Source organism: Aethalodelphis obliquidens, unplaced genomic scaffold, assembly GCF_003676395.1.
Source record: "Aethalodelphis obliquidens isolate GAN/ISIS:26980383/991018 unplaced genomic scaffold, ASM367639v1 scaffold90, whole genome shotgun sequence".
Taxonomy (NCBI): Eukaryota; Metazoa; Chordata; class Mammalia; order Artiodactyla; family Delphinidae; genus Aethalodelphis; species Aethalodelphis obliquidens.
The window spans coordinates 2,022,480-2,041,658 of NW_020838034.1; the positions used below are offsets into that span (position 1 = coordinate 2,022,480).

Genomic DNA, 19,179 nt, shown 5'->3' on the forward strand with positions numbered 1-19,179 from the left:
TCCTCGCGTTTTCCCCCTTCGTCCTCCCCCCTCACCCGACCCGGGCGGCGGAGCGCGCACGGCCGCCCGCACGCGCCAGAGTGTATCTGGGCTCGTCGCTCGCTGCTCCCACCAACCACCGCCTTCGGCCGCCTTGCGCGCCCGCCAGCCAGTACGCACTCGCTCTGGGGCGCCTCCTCGCACAGTCCCCCACTTCCCCTTGGCCCCTGTCAAGCCAGCTCTACCGCGGGCCCTCACGCGTACCTTCGGCAGCGAGAGCCCAAGCCTCCTCCTCCACCTCCTCTCCTCTCCTCCCCCCCTTCCCCGCCCCCACTGCCACCAACCGCCGCCACTGCCGCCGCCGCCTCCTCCTCCGCCGGCCCCCCCCCACAAACCCTCCACCCCTCGCGCGTGCGCCTCCCACAATCCCCCCGCGGGACTGTTCCATTCCTGTCGGCTGCAGAAGCGGGGGAGAAAACGACAGGCGAAGACGGCAGAGATTGCCGTTAGGACAGGAGTTACCCCGAGTGGCGGATAGACACTTATGACTACTTACCTCGCTGGCCGCGGCGCCGCGACGCCGCGGCTCCCTTCCCCTGCCTCGTCCTGGCCGCAGTGAGCTGGTTGGGGGCGGCCTAGCGCCCCTCCGCTGGCCGGTGGTTGGAGGCCGCGGCGGCTGCGCGTTGAGCAGCTTCCTGCCGTACGACCCGAGCTTGAGTCTCTGCTGCGGGACGATCGCCGAGCAGCCAACGCTTGACAGTGTCTGCGGTTTACCGGGTCGGGAGAGCTGGTCCGCGACTCTCGGTGAGGAAGTGAACCGCCACGGGGGTTGTACCCATGAGGGAAAGGAGCGGGACTCCCAGCCTCCATGAGGTAGGGAGTGAGGACAGTAGGGCCGGCAACCCTCCTAGGGGGCTTCCCTCCGGGCTCTGTGTTGCGGACCTAGGACCCAAGAAGGAACCGGCTCAGTGGTCGGCTTTTTCTTTCTTCCTTTTTTTTTTAAACTCAGCTTAGATTTTCGAATTTCACACCACTGTCTGTACGCGATGATGTTTTTGTGCACTTTTACACAGACCTCGTGGATGGATGATGCATTTTCAACCTCATTAGGCAGCCTTATGTTAGAGGATAAGGACACCACATATTTCAAGTTCAGGTTTGGACTCGATCTCCCGTGTCTTGTGTGTCCTTCAGAAAGTTCTTCTTCTTAGTTCCTTATCAACAAGAAACGAAAAACTGAACATAAAAATTAGTTAACTCCAAATCTGCCTTCAGGGTTGGTGTGTAGTAAAATAATAAAATATGTGTAAAGTAGAATTAGCTCCTAGGCACAGGGAAAGTGCAGAGAGTTAATGTTATCGTTCACAGTACTCTTGATGTTGATAAAGTTTGTGGGTGTAATTGGTAGTTTGTGTTCTATTCTTCCAAATCGTTGGTAAAACAGTGCAAAACTAGGTCTGTCAGATTTCCGTGGTTACTGATACTTGTTTCACAAAACTCTGCATGAACATTTACTTTTTCTTGATGATTGAATTCAGGAGAACTATGGACTATTAAAATCCACAGATAATTCCAAAGCTTTCTTCTATTCTAGTAATCGTTAGTTTCACCCAGTGGGTAAACTGAATAAATTAGGTGAGGGATCCACTTGGGTTTCCCTTTTCCTTCACATCTGTGGACTTGTAGGGATTTGGGAATAGTTTGAAAATCACTGTACTAGCTTAATCTCAAAGGCCTATTCAAGCTCTAAAGTTCAAGTAGACACTCCTAAATTTCCCCCTTAACATATTATATTTCAAAATATGGATCAGGTTTTATTTGTTTGCTTTTTTTTTTTAAAGGGAAATCCGCCTTAATTACCTCACTATATATTTGCTTTTCCTAACCTTAAGTCCCAACTTTTTCATGGAGCCATTTAGGAGCCATTGATCTTTTTTTTTTATTGTGTCATGTATGCAGGTGTGTTACCCTACCAAGAACACTTTTAATTTGAGGTCAGGGACTATGTAACGTTTCTTTTATATTCTTTTGTAGTCTAGTGCAAAGCAAGTCATGGAAGTGTTGAAATGAATGTTAGATACTTAAAATATGAGAAGAGAAAGAGAATTAACATTTGTGGAATACCATGCCAAGAGAACTTGTGTTCCTGTTTAATCCTTATACAACACTTTGAAATAGATCATCTTACCCCCATTTTACAGATGAGAAGGCTGAGGCTCAAAGAAGTTGGGTAACTGTCTTTAGACTTCAATTTGCCTGTCTCTTAAAAACTTAACTTTTTTCACTATACCACATTGCCTTCATAGTAAATTTCTCATTAGCAACATAATTGCATATGCTAAAAAGAAAAAACACCTTTAATGGAATTCCACTACACTTGTATATAAAGAAAGTTACTTACAGTCTCTGTCTTTAACTAGCTTTGGGTAACTGCACTGATTCATGAATTGTCAGCTAACTATAGACAAATAAGATCGTATTCAGTTCTTTTATGCTCCAGTGCCTACCAGAGACTAAAATATATTAAGTGCTCAATAAAATGACCTTATTGAATGAATGAACCCTGAATTATTTGAACCAAGGATGGTATGGAAAACAGAATAATGGTTCCTCTCCAAAGATGTCCGTGTCCTAATCCCTGGAACCAGTAAACACATTATGTTACATGGCAGAAGGAAATTAAGGTTACTAATCAGCTAACCTGAAAATAGGGAGATTATCCTGAATTATCTTGTAGACCCACTGTAATTACAAGAGTTCTTTAAAGGTGGAAGAGGGAGACCAGAGACTCTGTCAGAGTGAGGCAGTAGGACATAGACTTGACCAACTGTTGTAGGCTTTGAAGATGAAAGGGCAACCTCTAAAACCTAGAGAAGTCAAGAAAACAGATTCTCTCTTAGAGCATCCAGAAAGAACACAGTCCTGCCGACACTTTGATTTTGGAATTCTAAACCACAGAACTCTAAGATGACAAATTTGTGTTGTTTTATGACACCAAGTTTGTGGTAATTTGTTACAGCAGCAGTGCATGTTGGATCTGTTTCTTTTACTTTAACCTTTGTTTTCCGCTGTTGTTGTTCACTAAAAGGATACTGTCTATACATAATGGCCTGCCTCGGGGAACCGGCCCCAAATGCCTGAATGTTAAACCAAAGGGAAACATTTGGTTTGTTCAGGGAAACATCCGGCCCCTGTCCACCTGTGGATGGCTACAAGAAAGAAGAAATTAACACCTCCCCTCCCCGAGGCTGGCCATTCCAGGTGATATTTGCAAAACTTATGGCCTTTTTACTTCCTCATCTCCTCCCCTTCTCTGTGCTGTGAAAGAAACTGGCATCCAAACCCGGATAAGATAGTTATTTTGAGACTTTAGTCTGCCATCTTGGTCTGCCGGCTTTCCGAATAAAGTCATATTCCTTGCCTCAACACCTTGTCTCCGACTTGTTGACCTGTCATGCAGCGAGCAGAGCGAGCTTGGACTCCATTGCTGGGTCATTTGGTAAATCCACATTTAAACTTTAGAGGAAATACCAAACAGTTTTCCAAAGTGGCTGCACCATTTTACAATTCCAGCAGCAATGTATGAGGATTCCAATTTTTCTACATCCTCCCCATTACTTGTTATTGTCTGTTCTTTTTGATATTAGCTATCCTTGTGAGTGTGAAGTGGTATCATATTGTGTTTTTGATTTGCATTTTCCTAATGACTAATGGTGTTGAGCATCTTTTCATGTGCTTATTGGCCATTGTGTATCTTCTTTGGAGAAACTTTAAGTTCTTTGCCCATTTTTGAGTTACATTTTCTTTTTATTGTTGAGTTGTAAAGAGTTCTTTGTATAATATATTATGGATATAAGTCCTTTATTAGATATATAACTTGCAAATCTTTTCTGCCATTCTGTGGGTTGTCCTTTACTTTCTTTTTTTTTTTTTTTTTGGCTACGCTGAGAGGCTTGCTGGATCTTAGTTACTCCACCAGGGATTGAACCAAGCCCTGGCTATGAAAGCACTGAGTCCTCACCACTGGACTGCCAGAGGATTTCCTGTCTTTTACTTTCTTGATGGTATCCTTTGAAGCAGAAATTTTTAATTTCGATGAAGTCCAAGTATCTATTTTTTTTATTTTTGTTACTTCTGGCATCATTAAGAAACCATTGCCTAATCCAAGGTCGTGGAGATTTATTCCTATATGTGTTTGAAGAGTTTCATAGTTTTAGCACTTTGATTTAGGTCTGTGATGTATTTTGAGTCAATTTTTGTGTGTGATGTGAGGTAGGGGTCCAATTTCATTCTTTTACTTGTAGATATTCTACTGTCCCAGCAACATTTCTTGAAAAGAAATGTGCTTTCTCCCATTGAATTTTCTTGGCACCCATGTTAAAAATCAACTGACTGTGATATAAGAGTTTATTACTGAATTCTCAACTCTGTTCCATTGATCTGTAGACATATGGGTCAGACATATATTATCTATAGGCATATGCTAATACCACACTGTCTTGATTTCTGTAGCTTTGTAAGTTTTGAAATCAGGAATGTGAGCCCTCCAACCTTGTTCTTTATTTTTCAAGGTTTTATATACTATTCTGAGTCCATTGCATTTTCATATGAATTTTGAGATCAGCTTGACAATTTCCATTAAAAGGGCTGCTGCGATTTTGTTAGATAATAATATTTGTTTAAAAAAGAAAGAAAGAAAGAACTGATGATGTTAGTAAGCTGTGTTGTCAATGAAACAGTGGTGTTATAGAATAACAAAATAGTTACTCTTGAAAATATAAAATCTAAAAACGATAGGTGAGGGTTTCCCTGGTGGCGCAGTGGTTAAGAATCCGCCTGCCAACTCAGGGGACATGGGTTTGAGCCCTGGTCCGGGAAGATCCCACATGCCGTGGAGCAACTAAGCCCATGCGTCACAACTACTGAGCCTGCACTGTAGAGCCCGCGAGCCACAACTACTGAAGCCCGTGTGCCACAACTATTGAAGCCCGTGCGCCTAGAGCTCATGCTCCGCAACAAGAGAAGCCGCCGCAGTGAGAAGCCCGCACACCACAACAAAGAGTAGCCCCCACTCTCAGCAACTAGAGAAAACCCGCGTGCAGCAGTGAAGACGCAATGCAGCCAAAAATTAAATAAATAAATTTATTTTAAAAAAAGATAGATGATAGCTGAAGAGTATTGATGAGTAATATAAAGGACTTGTATGATGATTGCTTTGAGAAACTGAAGACATTTACCCTGGAAAAGAAAAAATAGGGGACATAACTACCTTCAGTTTATCACATGGAAGGTAGCTTGTAAAACCAAAGAGAAAGGCTGGGATAGTGAATGGAAGCTACAAGGAGACATTTCACCTCAGATTGTGAAAGAACTTTACATAAAAGCAGGACTGCTTTGTGAGTTCCCCATCAGTGGAAATGTTCAGGCACTTGATAATTGATAATACAATATACACAGTGACTAATGGCAAAGGCTGCAGAGTCAAACATAGGTTTGAATTCCAGAACTGTCACTTTTAGGCTATATACCCTCGGGCAAGTTAGTCTGTCCATCCCTATTTTCACATGGATGTAATATCTACTTCATAGGATTGTGTTGTGAGACAGTGCCTATAAATTGCTTAATATAGAGCCTGTTTCTGAAAAATACTATTACTATTATTCAGATCATTGTAGCATTAATTCAGTTCTTGAACTAGATCACCTTAACCTGAAGAATTTGATTCTCCTCACACAATCTGTACACAAATGTTTCATTGCAGCTTATTCGTAGTACCCAAAACCTGGAAACAGCCCAGATGTCCTTCAATGGATGAATGGTTAAACAAACAGGCATTCATACCGTGGAATAGTACTCAGGATTAAAAGAAAAACTATTGATGCATGTAACACACAACCTAGATGAATTTCCAGAAAATTATGATGAATGGGAAAAGCTGATATTAAAAGGTTGCATACCATATGATTTCATTTATATAACATGCTTGAAATGAAAAAATTACAGAAATAGAGAACAGATTAGTGGTTGTCATGGGTTAAGGAATGGGAGGGTTGTGGGAGGGAAGTGCTGGAGGCTGTAGAAGGGCCACATGAGGGATCCTTAAAGTGATGGAAATGTTCTGTATTTTGACTGTATCAAGGTCAATATCCTGGTTGTGATATTGTACTATAGTTTTGCAAGATGTTACCATTGGAGGAAACTGGGTAAAGGATACATGGAACATGTATTATTTCTTTCACTTGCCTGTGAATATATAAATATCTCAATAGTAAATGTTTAATTTAAAAAATAATCTATGATTTTTGTGACCACTGAAGTGTTAGCATATAGCCTTTGGGATACCTTTCTAAGTTTGGTACAGGCTTTTTCTGACTTCCTTTTCAGTGTACACTTGGCCTATGTGACAGTACTTTTTTTTTTTCTTTTTAAAGAAAGAGAGCTCTAACACTAGCCAGAAAGTTTTGTCAGAAGGGTGACAGAACTTTAAATACAATAGTGAGTAAATGTCCCTTACAAGTGTACCTGAAAACACTTCAAAGGGTTTAAAGACTAAGGAATTATTTGTCTCTGGGATTTGTTTTATCCACACTTTCTTTCTTTTTTAAGATTTATTTTTTATTTATTTATTTTTGGCTGCATTGGGTCTTAGTTGTGGCATGCGGGATCTTCGTTGCAGTGTGCGGGCTTCTCTCTAGTTGTGGCATGCAGGTTTTCTCTCTCTAGTTGTGGCGTGTGGGTTCCAGAGCGCATGGGCTCTGTAATTTGCGGCTCGCAGACTCTAGTTGAGGCACGCGGCATTAGTTGCCCCGCAGCACGTGGGATCTTAGTTCCCTGACCAGGGATCGGACCCGCATCCCCTGCCTTATAAGGCGGATTCTTTACCACTGGACCACCAGGGAAGTCCCTATCCACCCTTTAAACAAAGAATGACTGGGATTGGAGGGAGGACTCTGCTTCCTTGAAATAGTAGAAATAGACAACAGGTAGAGTCTCAGAATGATGACAGTTGAACAATATTAGAGAAGTGGTTTTTTTTGTTTTTTTTCGGTACGCGGGCCTCTCACTGTTGTGGCCTCTCCCGTTGCGGAGCACAGGCTCCGGATGCGCAGGCTCAGTGGCCATGGCTCACGGGCCCAGCTGCTCCATGGCATGTGGGATCCTCCCGGACCAGGGCACGAACCCGTGTCCCCTGCATCGGCAGGCGGACTCCCAACCACTGCGCCACCAGGGAAGCCCCATCAGTCGGTTTTAATAGGAAACCTGTCCTTTATCTGCCTTCCAGTTACAATGTGGTTAACTTGTACTCTGCAAATCGACATTCAAAGGATATGAAAAAACCGAAAGGAGAAATCATTACTCAATTTTTTCATAGTATTAGTGGCTTTGAACCTTTTTCTTGCAGTGCCCTGATTTGTATATGTCTTGGAATGTAGAATGAGCAAATATTCCACTCTTCTGCTTTCATTTGGCCTGTCAATAGGATTTTTTTCTACTTACAGATATTTTAAAGAACATGGAAAATGTGGTTTAGTCTGGATTGTCTGCTTTGAGATCAGACTTTTGAGATTCACCCCCCCCCTTTTTTCTTAAAGTATCTTCTGTTATTGTTATATAAGCCGTGTGTGTGTGTGTGTGTGTGTATGTATGTGTGTAATTTACCTTTAAAAGCAGTAGGAAAACATTGAAGGGTTTTAAGAGCCAGACTTCAGTGGAAAGGATGGATTGGAGAAGTTCAAGGATGGAGGCTAGTAGACCCAATGTTGTAATATGGATACAAGATGACAGGATACAAGATGGAAAGCTAGTCACATTTTCCTGACCAGCATTTCCCATAATCTCTAAAACATAGCCAGAGTAATGGCCTCAATGACCACAGGCATACCTGGAGGAAGAAGTAGTGACCTCAGGACCATGTCACCCACTCTTTCTAGGACACTACCTCCCTCCAGAGCTGCAGCCCACAGCTGTCTCATAACAGTGGTTGTACCAGGGCACATTGAGAAGATCTAGGGAGCAGGGTTGGGTAGGCCAGATCCTGTTGGAGTGGCATTGGGGTCTTGAGTAGTTCGGAAGTTGGGAAACTTGAGGTTAGGTAGAGGGCTTAGGGTTGGAAATCAGCTGATACAGAGGGTTAGAATTGGTATGAGAGTTCGCTGATCACGGATCGGGGAGGACAGTGTTGGAGGCAGGGAGTTGAAGTAATTGAAATAGGGGAGGATTGAGAAGAACTGGGGTTAAGAAAACTGAGCTGGTCAAAGATGGTGGTGTTGGGTACCAGGTGATGGTGGGTATAAGGTAGAGATCGATGCTGGGTAGTGTTGGGCACTGGGTGGTTGTGTCAGTCGTTGCCAAAACTACCTCCAGGTTCTGTGATTCCCTAGGAGCACTCAGAGGTCAGCACATAGTCCTACTTACAGCTATGATTTATTACAGCAAAAGGATACAGAGCAAAATCAGCACAGGGAAAAGGCACGTTGGGCAAAATCTGGAGGAAACCAGGTATAAGTTTCCAAGAGTCCTTTCCCAGTAGAATCACATTAGACACACTTGATTCCTTCAGCAAAAACTTGTGACAACACGTGAAATGTTGCCACCCAGGGAAACTATCAACAGAGTCTCAGTGCCCACGGTTTCTATTGGGGCTGGTCATATAGTCATTATCAGCCTCGCATGTAGTAAATTTCCAGACTCTCAGAAGGAAAGCAGGTGTTTAATGTAAACCATGTTGTTTGTATAAATAGTTGAGGCACAGTGACCCACTCTTACCAGTTCTGGGAATGGTGGGAACTCTCCTGAAATCCAAGTTCTGAGACACCAGCTAAAGGGCAAACTTGCAACCAGGCCTTTCTAAGGACAGCAGTCTTAGACTTGCTCTGTTAGCTCTTCTCTGCACAGTTGGATTAGGCAGCAGGTGGTGGTGGTGGGCGTTGGACAGTGGTGGACAGCAGTAGAGGCAGTGTAAGGCAGAACAAAGGAGAACCGTTGAAGAACAGGGAACAGAGGGGACCTCAACCCTGCCTGTGGCCTAGTAGAATTCATCCTCACGCCTGGGCACATGCTCACAGTCGCCACCTTACTGCACAGCAGCAGCCCTTCCACTAGCAGCCAGGAGAATGTTATTAATAGTATTTTGCCACAAGGGAAGTTCCAAGGGTTCCAAGGCCAAGTAAATTGGATTAAAATGAAGTCTCTTAACTATAGTTTTCCCCAAAGCCTTTAAATTTGTGAATATGTGCATATATTATAATTATTCAAGAAGTGAATAACTATATAGCATTTTCAAATTTCTTTGGCCAGAGAACATTGGTGCATTTTATGACTAGTTAGTATTCACCAAACTCATTTTGGGAACTGCTGCTCTAGAACTTTTGGTTTTCAAACACAGCAAAGGAGCCCTGCAATCCCACATGTAAATGTGAGGCAGGCCAGTAGAGACCATGCCAGTCTTGTTCACCACTGTGTAGTCTGTATAGTGTGGGCACGTGAAAACACAAAACACATTTTTGAATGACTGAATTAAGGAATGCTTTGCATCTTTATTAAAAAGTAAACTTGCCTTTTCTGCGCTACCCAGACGGGGTCTGTACGGCGTTGTTCTGGATTCCCTTGTAACTTAAAGGGAAACTTTCACAATGTCCAGAGCCCTTGATGTCCTGCAAATGAAGGAGAAGGATGTCCTCAAATTTCTTGTAGCTGGAACCCACTTAGGTGGCACCAACCTTGACTTCCAAATGGAACAGTACATCTACAAAAGGAACAGTGATGGCATCTACATCATAAATCTGAAGAGAACCTGAGAGAAGCTTCTCTTGGCAGCTGGTGCCATTGTTGCCATTGAAAACCCAGCTGATGTCAGTGTCATATCCTCCAGCAAGCTGTGCTGAAGTTTGCTGCTGTCACTGGAGCTACTCCTATTGCTGGCCGCTTCACTCCTGGAGGCTTCACTAACCAGATCCAGGCAGCCTTCCAGGAGCCGAGGCTTCTGGTTGGTTACTGATCCCAGGGCTGACCAGTCTCTCACAGAGGCCTTTTACATTAACCTGCCCACCATTACTCTGTGTAACACAGACTCTCCTCTGCGTTATGTGGACATTGCCATCCCATGCAACAACAAGGGAGCTCACTCAGTGAGTCTGATGTGAAGTTCTGCGCATGCGTGGCACCATCTCCCGTGAACACCCATGGGAGGTCATGCCTGATCTCTACTTCTACAGAGTTCCTGAAGAGATTGAAAAGGAAGAGCAGGTGGCAGCTGAGAAGACTGTGACCAAGGAGGAATTTCAGGGTGAATGGGCTGCTCCAGCTCCTGAGTTCACTGCTGCTCAACCTGAGGCGGCAGACTGGTCCGAAGGTGTGCAGGTGCTCCCTGTGCCTATTCAGCAGTTCCCTGCTGAAGACCGGAGTGCTCAGCCTGCCACTGAAGACTGGTTTGCAGCTCCCACTGCTCAGGCCACTGAATGAGTAGGAACAGCCACTGAGTGGTCTTAAGCTGTTCTTCCACAAACTCTTAAAATGGAAAGAGGTTGATGGGAAAATAAGCAGTTTCTAAAAGAAATAGTAAACTTGAAAACTAAAAGGAGATAGAATTCAGAGGAGTTTGTGTCATCTCTTAACCATACTATAAGCTCTGTTGGGTCAGGGACTGAACAGCTTTGTTCACCATCTTATTCACAGGCCCTGGCACATAATAGGTGCTCAGTAACTGTTGAATAAATGGGTGCGACTCTGTTGTTGTTACTGTTGAATAAATGGGTGTAACACTGTTGTTGCTGCTGCTTTAAAGATTTTGGATGTAAGGTGAAAATTATTAGCCAAAATGAAGTAGGTGATTACCTGGAGATTTGATTTAGTTATGCTGTCTACTAGTGAATATTGAGAGTTGCATTTAAGTATTTTAAACATTTTTTAGCTCCCACATGATTAGGGTTTTTTAGTTAAATACTTCCAACATACAAATGAATAAATATAGCACACATGGTATAAAAATAATAAAGCAAATACTCATATCTATTATCCATCATTTGAAATAGATCATTACAATTCCTTTGTGTGACCTGCCCCAATCTTGTCCCTTTACCTCTTCCCTAAGGGTAAGCATTATTCTAAATGTGTGCTTATCATTCTCTTGCCTTTCTCTTTCAGTTTTATTACATATATGTGTATTCTCCAGATAATTAGGATTTAAGTTTTTGAGTTTCATATAAATTATATCATTCTGTATATTACAGTTTTCACTCAGCATTAGTTTTTGAGATCCATCTATGTCTTACATGTAACTGCAGTTTATTCTTTTTACTTTTGTATGGCATCTATTGCGTGACCATATCTCCGTTTACCCACTCTTCTATCAATGGACATTTGGGCTTTTTACAGTTTCTGATAATTCATATTCTACTACTATGAACATTGTGATACATATTTCCCAGTGTACATGTATATGTGTTTTTCTAAAATAAATACGAAGGAGTAGAATACCTGGGCCATAGACATGTACCTTTTCAACTTTACAGATAATGTCAAATTTGTTTTCCAAGATATTTGTATTTATAATTCCATTGACAGTATAGGAAACTTCCCAGTGCTTCACAGCCTCTTTAACATTTGCTGTTGTCTTTTTCATTTTTCTCAATATGATGGTTGTGGATGGTATCTCATTGTGGTTTTAATTTACATTTCCCTGATTTGTCATAAGGGTCGAACTCTTTCCATGGGTTTACTAGCCACTTGTGTTCCCTTTTCTGTGAAATATCTGTTCGTGTCCTCTGCTCATTTTATAAATCAATTTAAAGGCATTATTTATTCTAGATACTAATCCGTTGTGCAAATATCTTTTCCCAGTTGTGGCTTACCTTTTCACTTTTTTTTAAAAGTGCAGGGATAATGCTGAAAGGAATGACAAGGCTTATCTCCAGCGTCCATAAGGTGAGTCCTGACTGACCTAAGTGCTTTGTGTAAACTGTCTTTAGGTGGATTTCTTTTCTGGATTGATTGTATCCAGAATAAAATGCTCTGGAGAACTTCAGCTGACTAGTTTTGCTCAAAAGAACAGTCACGGGCTTCCCCGGTGGCGCAGTGGTTGAGAGTCCGCCTGCCGATGCAGGGGACGCGGGTTCGTGCCCCAGTCTGGGAAGATCCCACGTGCCGCGGAGTGGCTGGGCCCATGAGCCATGGCCGCTGAGCCTGAACATCCGGAGCCTGTGCTCCGCAACGGGAGAGACCACAACAGTGAGAGGCCCACGTACCGCAAAAAAACAAAACAAAAAAAAAAAACAGTCACAATTCCATTTCTCTGCCCATATACTTCACTCCCAACTGCCCTTTAAAAATCCAATAACAGGTCTTAGTAGAATAGTTGCGCTTGGGAATTTACCCTATCATGGGAGAACTGACTTTTTTTAAAGGAGATAAATAAGCTTAAGTGCAGTTGGGTCAATGATTATCATTATTCTCCATTTGGGTCAATGATTATCATCCCTTCATGAAGTATTTAAAAAAAAAAATAAGTTGCCGATTTCTTTTTTCTTTTTTTTTTTTTGGCGGTACGCGGGCCTCTCACTGTTGTGGCCTCTCACATTGCGGAGCACAGGCTCTGGACGCACAGGCTCAGCGGCCATGGCTCACGGGCCCAGCTGCTCCGCGGCGTGTGGGATCTTCCTGGACCAGGGCACGAACCCATGTCCCCTGCATCGGCAGGCGGACTCTCAACCACTGCGCCACCAGGGAAGCCCTAAGTTGCTGATTTCTGATAGTTGATAGTTGATTAAAATAATAAAATCATATGTAAGAAAGACTGTTCTGTTGCTTTACTTCATTCTCTCATTTATTTAGCAAATAGTTTTTCAGCACCTTCCTTATGGCAGATACTCAGGATTCTAAGATGACTCATTTCACTAATAATGGTTACTATTTGGGTCTTTTTTGTTGTTGTTTTTTAAATTTATTTATTTATTTTTGGCTGCGTTGGGCCTTCGTTGCTGTGCACAGGCTTTCTCTAGTTGCGGCGAGCAGGCGCTACTCTTCCTTGGAGTGCGTGGGCTTGTTGCAGAGCACGGGCTCTAGGCACATGGGCTCAGTACTTGTGGCTCACGGGCTCTAGAGCATGGGCTTAGTAGTTGTGGCGCACAAGTTTAGTTGCTCTGCAGCATGTGGGATCTTCCTGGAGCAGGGCTCGAACCCGTGGCGGATTCTTAACCACTGTGCCACCAGGGAAGTCCCAGTGGTTACTGTTTGTTGGGCATTCATTATGTGCCAGGCACTGTGCTAAGTGCTTTATTTCTCTTAGTCTTCATGATCAACCCCTGAGGTAGATAATATTTTTGTTTCACAGATGCAGAAATTTAGAATTAGAAAGGCTAAGTAACTTGCCTGAGGTAACACGCTGTGAAGTTGTCTAACCCAGACTAGATACCAGGTCTGTCTGACTTCATAGCCTGTGGCCTTAACCAGTGTGCTGTATTGCATTTTATGGTCCATGTTTTCTTCAGGACCTGGAAGTCCAGTAGTGGGATCATGAATAAATGATTGTTATAGCATGGTGAAGCACCTAACCTGGATTAGTAGGGTCCAGAGGAAATCCTACCAGAGTTATGTCCTAAAGGATGAGAACTGAGCTGGAAGGGCTTAGTCACTTCCATCTGATCATTTAATTACAGATTAGATTTCCTTAAAAAGGAGCCCTTCCTCTTATAGGATTCACCTTTTTTCCAGGGATTCATGACAAACCTATGTACATAAAATAACCCTTTTTTTTTTTTTTTTTTTTTTTTTTTTTGTTTGGCCGGCCTCCCTCTTTTTTTGTCTTCTCCCGTTGCGGAGCACAGGCTCCGGACGCGCAGGCTCAGTGGCCATGGCTCACGGGCCCAGCCGCTCCGCGGCACGTGGGATCTTCCTGGACCGGGGCACGAACTCGTGTCCCCTGAATCGGCAGGCAGACCCTCAACCACAGCGCCACCAGGGAAGCCCAAAATAACCCATTTTTATAAAACAATATGAAAAAGCAAAGATCAACAAAGGGATGGATTCTGGCCCCAACTTATTATATTAAAAGGCTACAATTTCTTCTTCCTTTATAGCAAACAAGAAAGACCTGAGTCCAAAGTACAGAGGAATGTCAGTGAGAAGATTTTATGCTTTTTGTAGATTAGTTTAGAGTTACCTTCTTTATTGGCTCGTGAATGCCCTTCTATCAAGAACTGCATGATTTTCATTCTGGAACGGTGCAGAGGCAGTTGTACATATGGTTGTTTTCCCTGGAGACAAGAGACTAGCTGGGTGATGCCATATATGACACGAAGAAGTAAGGAATCCATTTTGCTAGCTTTTAATTTGCTGCAAAAAACATTTAACTAAAAAGTCAAAGGTTTCTTGTAGAAATAGCACCACCCTGTGGTCCTTGAATATCTTTAATTTTCCACTTGACTGCTACTTTATTTAGAGACATGATGCTTTCTCTCCAGTAGAATTGAGAACATTGTAGGGTGTATTGTTCAGATCCTATGGAGGTAACAGGCCTTGAATTCTTATTGGCTTAACTCAACACATGATATTGTTTGTGTTGTGTGTATATGTTTTGTTTTGCTCTTGATGTTGCTACATTTCCAAAATGGTTTACAGGGAGGGAATTCCTTTTCGGTCCAGTGGTTAAGAATCTGCACTTCCACTGCAGGAGGCACGGGTTCGATCCCTGGTCGGGGAACTAAGATCTCACGTGCTGTGCAGTGCTGCCAAAAAAAATGGTTTACAGGCAAATATGGGAGGGGATAGACATAGGGATGCAGTTTTGTCATCTTGGGATGCCATCTCAGCATGTAGGTTTTAAGGTTGCCATGGCAGGAGAAAAAAGAGAATTTATACCCACTCTTAACTGGCTCTGACTAGAATTGACCCAAGTTATTTCTGTTGATAGCTCATTAGCCAGAACTAATCATGTGACCCCAATCTTTCTGCAAGGGAGGCTGGGAGGTATAGAGTACATGTGATAAACATTGCTGTCTCTGCATTCGCAGTGTTGGAGCAACTGTATTACTTTACCCTATTACTTTACATTAAATATGCAAATTCTGGTTCAGAGGTTTATATGTGCAGCTCACTGAGTTGCAGTGTAGTGCAGTTTACTCTCACTTAGCTAGATGCTTTACAAACTCCCCCATCTCATCATGTCTCTAAGAAAGATTTTTTTATTCCAGGGCACAAGTATGAAGTATTTGTGGTGCACTGGGTACTTGGAGAAGGAGATACAAAAATGAATAAAACCTGATCCCTTCTCTTTCCTTTCTCTTTCAAGTGTGTGTGGCCTAAAATGGGAGACAAACTTGTGTGTAAGATAACATGATGCAATAAAAAGGATAAAGATTTTGGAGTCCCACAAACTTGGATTTGAATTCTGATTTCATCACCTACCAACTCTGTGACTTTAGACAAAGTTATTTAACTTCCCTGAACTTTGATTTCCCTCATAATAAAACAGCGTAATATTCTACCTATCTTCTAGGATTCTTGGCTCAAAAATAATGTGTGTATAACACTCTGTTGCCTAGCATTTTATAGGTACTCAGTTAACAAAAGCCATGAATGTAGTTCAAGGCAGAGTAAAAATGCATGCAATACAAAGAAAGTGCTATCTATAGAGAGGGAAAGATAATTGCTTTTGCCTGGAGGTGTCTGGCAAATCCTCACAGAGGATATGACATTTGAGGTGAGTCTTAAATGATGAGTAATATTTAAATAGGGAGAGAGGGAAGCTGAAATAGAATGAGCAGAAATATAAAGGCATGAAAGTGAATAACATGTTTTAGCATGGTTGGCTGGCTGGAGTATAGAGTTTATAAAGGAGTAGGACTAGAAAAGGAGGTTGAATTTATAGCAGTGGCCTTAATTATCATGCTAAGGACTTTGAGACTTATTTTGACATTAATAGGGAACCATCCAAACTTTTTGATTAGCTGAATGTTAAACCTATTTGGGAGGACAAATCTTCTGGACTGTGAAAGATGAAGAGTCAAAGATTTAAAGATACCAGTTAAAAAGTTGTCAGGGAGTCAAAGGTCTTGTTAAATGGTTATAAATGTTATGAGAGGTAGTACAAAAATAATATACATTGTCTGCACTCATGAAGCTGCTTGGTGAGACTAAATATAAATACAGGCAGCTTTCATACTATCTATTGACCTAGCGAGCAGCTCCCTTTCTACAGCCATCTCTCACAACCCTGTTTTCCTCATTCTACTGGATTCATACTCTAATCTTTCTCTTGTAACTGGCATCTTTTCACTTATACACAAGGCCTGTTATCCTTAAACTCAGCTTGGGAGTTCTCCAGTTAGCATTTTCTCAGATTTATCTCCTGAAATCTCATCCTCTTCCCCAAACCTTTCCCAGTTCTGAGGTTTCCATGTGCAGTTCACTGAGTTGCCTGTAGAGCAGTTTATTTTCACTTAGCTGGATGCTTTACTCACTCCCTCGTTACATGTTCTTAATGAAAGATTCTTTATTTCAGGACACAGCTAGCAAGAAAATTGTTGCAAGGAGTGTAATTATACCTATCAAATAGGAACGTTGCACTAATCCCCTAATAACTGAGGTGACTAGGATTACTAGACAGCTGGGAATTGTACAATACTGGCCACCATTCATCACTGTAGGCAAGAGCATTAAATGAAGTTTCCTGAGTTAGGTTGTTAATGGCTGAGCTATGCTCCTGAACAATCTCTAACGGAATTGTTTCCATATGGGACAGAGCCCAGACATAGCAACACAAGCTGGAACAGATTCAGAGTATGAATAATGTGATTGGACTTAGAGAATTATAAATAATAACAAGGATCTGTTTTACATAAAACTAAAATGCATGATAGTGATATTTTTCCCTGTGGCAGATATGGCTTAAAACCTCTGTGTTGTAGCAAGCGTAAAAAGCCTATTAATTGTAAAACACTAAAATGGTTTCTTTTATAGTTGGACTCTGGACGTTTTTTGCACATAGGGACCCAGGCACCCCAATGCCTTGCTGCTCACCTGGATAACCAGGTTGCAATTGAGAGTCCCAGAGCTATTTCCCGCACCAGTGAGAATGATCCGGTGAGTTGCTAACGTGTATATGGGTTTTTTTCAGGGCTTATAATTTGTATTGCCATCATTTTACACATAAGAAAAACTGAAACTGAAAGAAGCTAAGCAGATTTTTACATATAGTCAGACAGTACCTGAGACAGCATTCTGGAACCCTGATCTTCCCCATCCCTATCTGATACTATGGTAACATAGCTCAGACAGGTCAGTCCATATCTGTTTTGGTTTAATTCCTACCATTGAACTCACTTTGTGCCAAGGGTTTTGTTGGGTATAGAGTAGGTACCTAGTAAATACTTAACTACTCAATTCCTTAGAAGTTAAATTTAGTAGTTATTATTGATCTTAGTGTATGATGGGTTGGCAAACTTTTCCTGTAGGAATCATATAGTAAATATTTTAGGCATATGAGCCAAAGTGATCTCTGTCACAACTACTTAGCTCTGCCATAAACAAATGGGCCTGGCTGTGTTCCAGTAAAACTTTATTTACAAAAATGGGTAGCCAGCCATAGTTTAACAACCCTGGTATGGAGAACCCTAACAAAATCAACTTACTTGCCTAGGACCACATAGTTTTCCTAATAACCAATCTGGTACTATCTTCCACCTTTCTAAGTGGATTTCCTAGTGTCTGGAGAGGGAACTAACTTGATTTGTTGAGAAGAGCAGTATTTAAAGTGAAGTTTATCGGTAGAAACCAGGATTCCAGCAGTATCCAGTGCTGCATTTTCTATTTCAGGTCCCATTAGGCTAAATGCTGATTTCTCCTTCCTCAGTAGTATTGTTGCCTCTTATAAATGAAATCAGTTGTATGGTCTGTGCTTAAATGTGAAGGGAACCAATAGCTTTTCTCTCCCTTTTTGTCCCTACCCCTGCCCTCTGAGTTGCCCCAACTTAACATATGCTGTGCTTGTGGAAGGGAAAAAAATAACTCATTACCCAAAACACCATCTCAGCAGGGTGTGTTTTATTTATGTCTCTAGCATTCATCTACTTTCACAAGCACAAAATGAAATAGAATAAGTGAATGAAGTCATTGAATTGCCTTTCAGCTTTTCCCTGTAATTGTAGTCCCTTTATCTGCCAGTTCCTCAGAGGTTTCTATGGCAACAGTGGCATGCAGATGATCTTGTCACGTGACTGGATCATCTCTATGCACAGCACAGAAGAATCCAGATGGCAAGATTTGTCTCTGCTCCTTCCACATCTAGGGTTTATGTTGCCGAGCAACTGGCTTCATCATTCAGGCCAACATCAGCTTTATATATACACTGTGGACTTGGGGACAACAGCGAGCATTTTTTGTCTAAGAAATGAAAGAATATCTTTTCCAGCTCTGAGAGAGAAGTGTTTCCTCACTACAGTCTAGAAGGCCCTTGACACTTTTTCAAAGTCTTTGTCACTCTATCCATTATACCTGTTTGCATTTTTATTTCCTAGGCCAAGCATGGGGAGCAGCATGAGGGTCAGCACTACAACATATCCTTCCAAGATCTGAAGACTGTATTCTCCCATGGCCTGCCTCCTCGCTTTGTAATGCAGGTGCTCAAAACAGGGGAGGGAATTGGAGGGAGCTTATAACACAAGCTGTTGATAGCAGAGGGGTGGAATTAAATGAGTAGAAAACTATAAAAGATTTAATTTGAATCTTAAAAACAAATCAGATAAATTGAGCTATTGATTATCTTTTGTGAATAGTGCTGTTGTTATAATTACTTTAAGCAAATGCTTATCTGCAGTTAACCTCTTTAAATCCTTTTTGGAGCCAGGCAAAATATTCTTAAGTAAATAAATAATATTCCACTCTTTTCCTTGTGTTACCCAACAGATTTCTAGAAACTTTAGACTTCAAATAATTGTTAAAAATGAATTTAATATTTGCCTTAGCAAAATATCATGAAAATAGTTTATATGTATAGAAAAGCAAAAACATAATATATTTTTGAGCCAAATAGAAATGATATTTGGATTAGATGCATCATTCATTGTTCTTCTTCAGTCTCATGGGTTTTCAGAAAATGTAGTTTTGTGGTCATAAATTCAACCCAAAGAATGTAATCTTGGATTGCTTTATAGCCATTGAAAGAATTCATAGTTAACTGCAAACAGAGTTTGTTGGCAAAATTTTTTT

The 19,179-nt window shown here is 41.8% G+C and overlaps 2 protein-coding genes and 1 pseudogene across 7 annotated transcripts in view; 2 read left to right on the forward strand and 1 right to left on the reverse strand.

The window, feature by feature from the left end:
* The window catches only part of ASH1L (ASH1 like histone lysine methyltransferase), a 213,130-nt gene extending 212,838 nt beyond the window's left edge, over positions 1 to 292 (reverse strand). Inside the window, exon 1 of the mRNA XM_027095164.1 lies at positions 244 to 292. The gene's annotated coding sequence lies outside the window, so the exon portion shown is untranslated. The remainder of the gene's footprint in view (positions 1 to 243) is intronic.
* A 159-nt stretch (positions 293 to 451) lies between these two features.
* Positions 452 to 19,179, forward strand: part of DAP3 (death associated protein 3) — a 29,354-nt gene continuing 10,626 nt past the window's right edge. Inside the window, exons 1-4 of one of the 6 annotated variants that reach the window (XM_027095176.1) lie at positions 452 to 852; positions 11,850 to 11,901; positions 16,933 to 17,055; positions 18,489 to 18,590. In XM_027095176.1, coding sequence (XP_026950977.1) covers positions 848 to 852; positions 11,850 to 11,901; positions 16,933 to 17,055; positions 18,489 to 18,590 — 282 coding nt within the window. In that variant the 5' untranslated portion in view covers positions 452 to 847. The remainder of the gene's footprint in view (positions 853 to 11,849; positions 11,902 to 16,932; positions 17,056 to 18,488; positions 18,591 to 19,179) is intronic. The other 5 variants (XM_027095175.1, XM_027095173.1, XM_027095174.1 and 2 more) reach the window with 5 other exon arrangements.
* LOC113613982 (40S ribosomal protein SA pseudogene) lies at positions 7,185 to 11,817 on the forward strand (annotated as a pseudogene).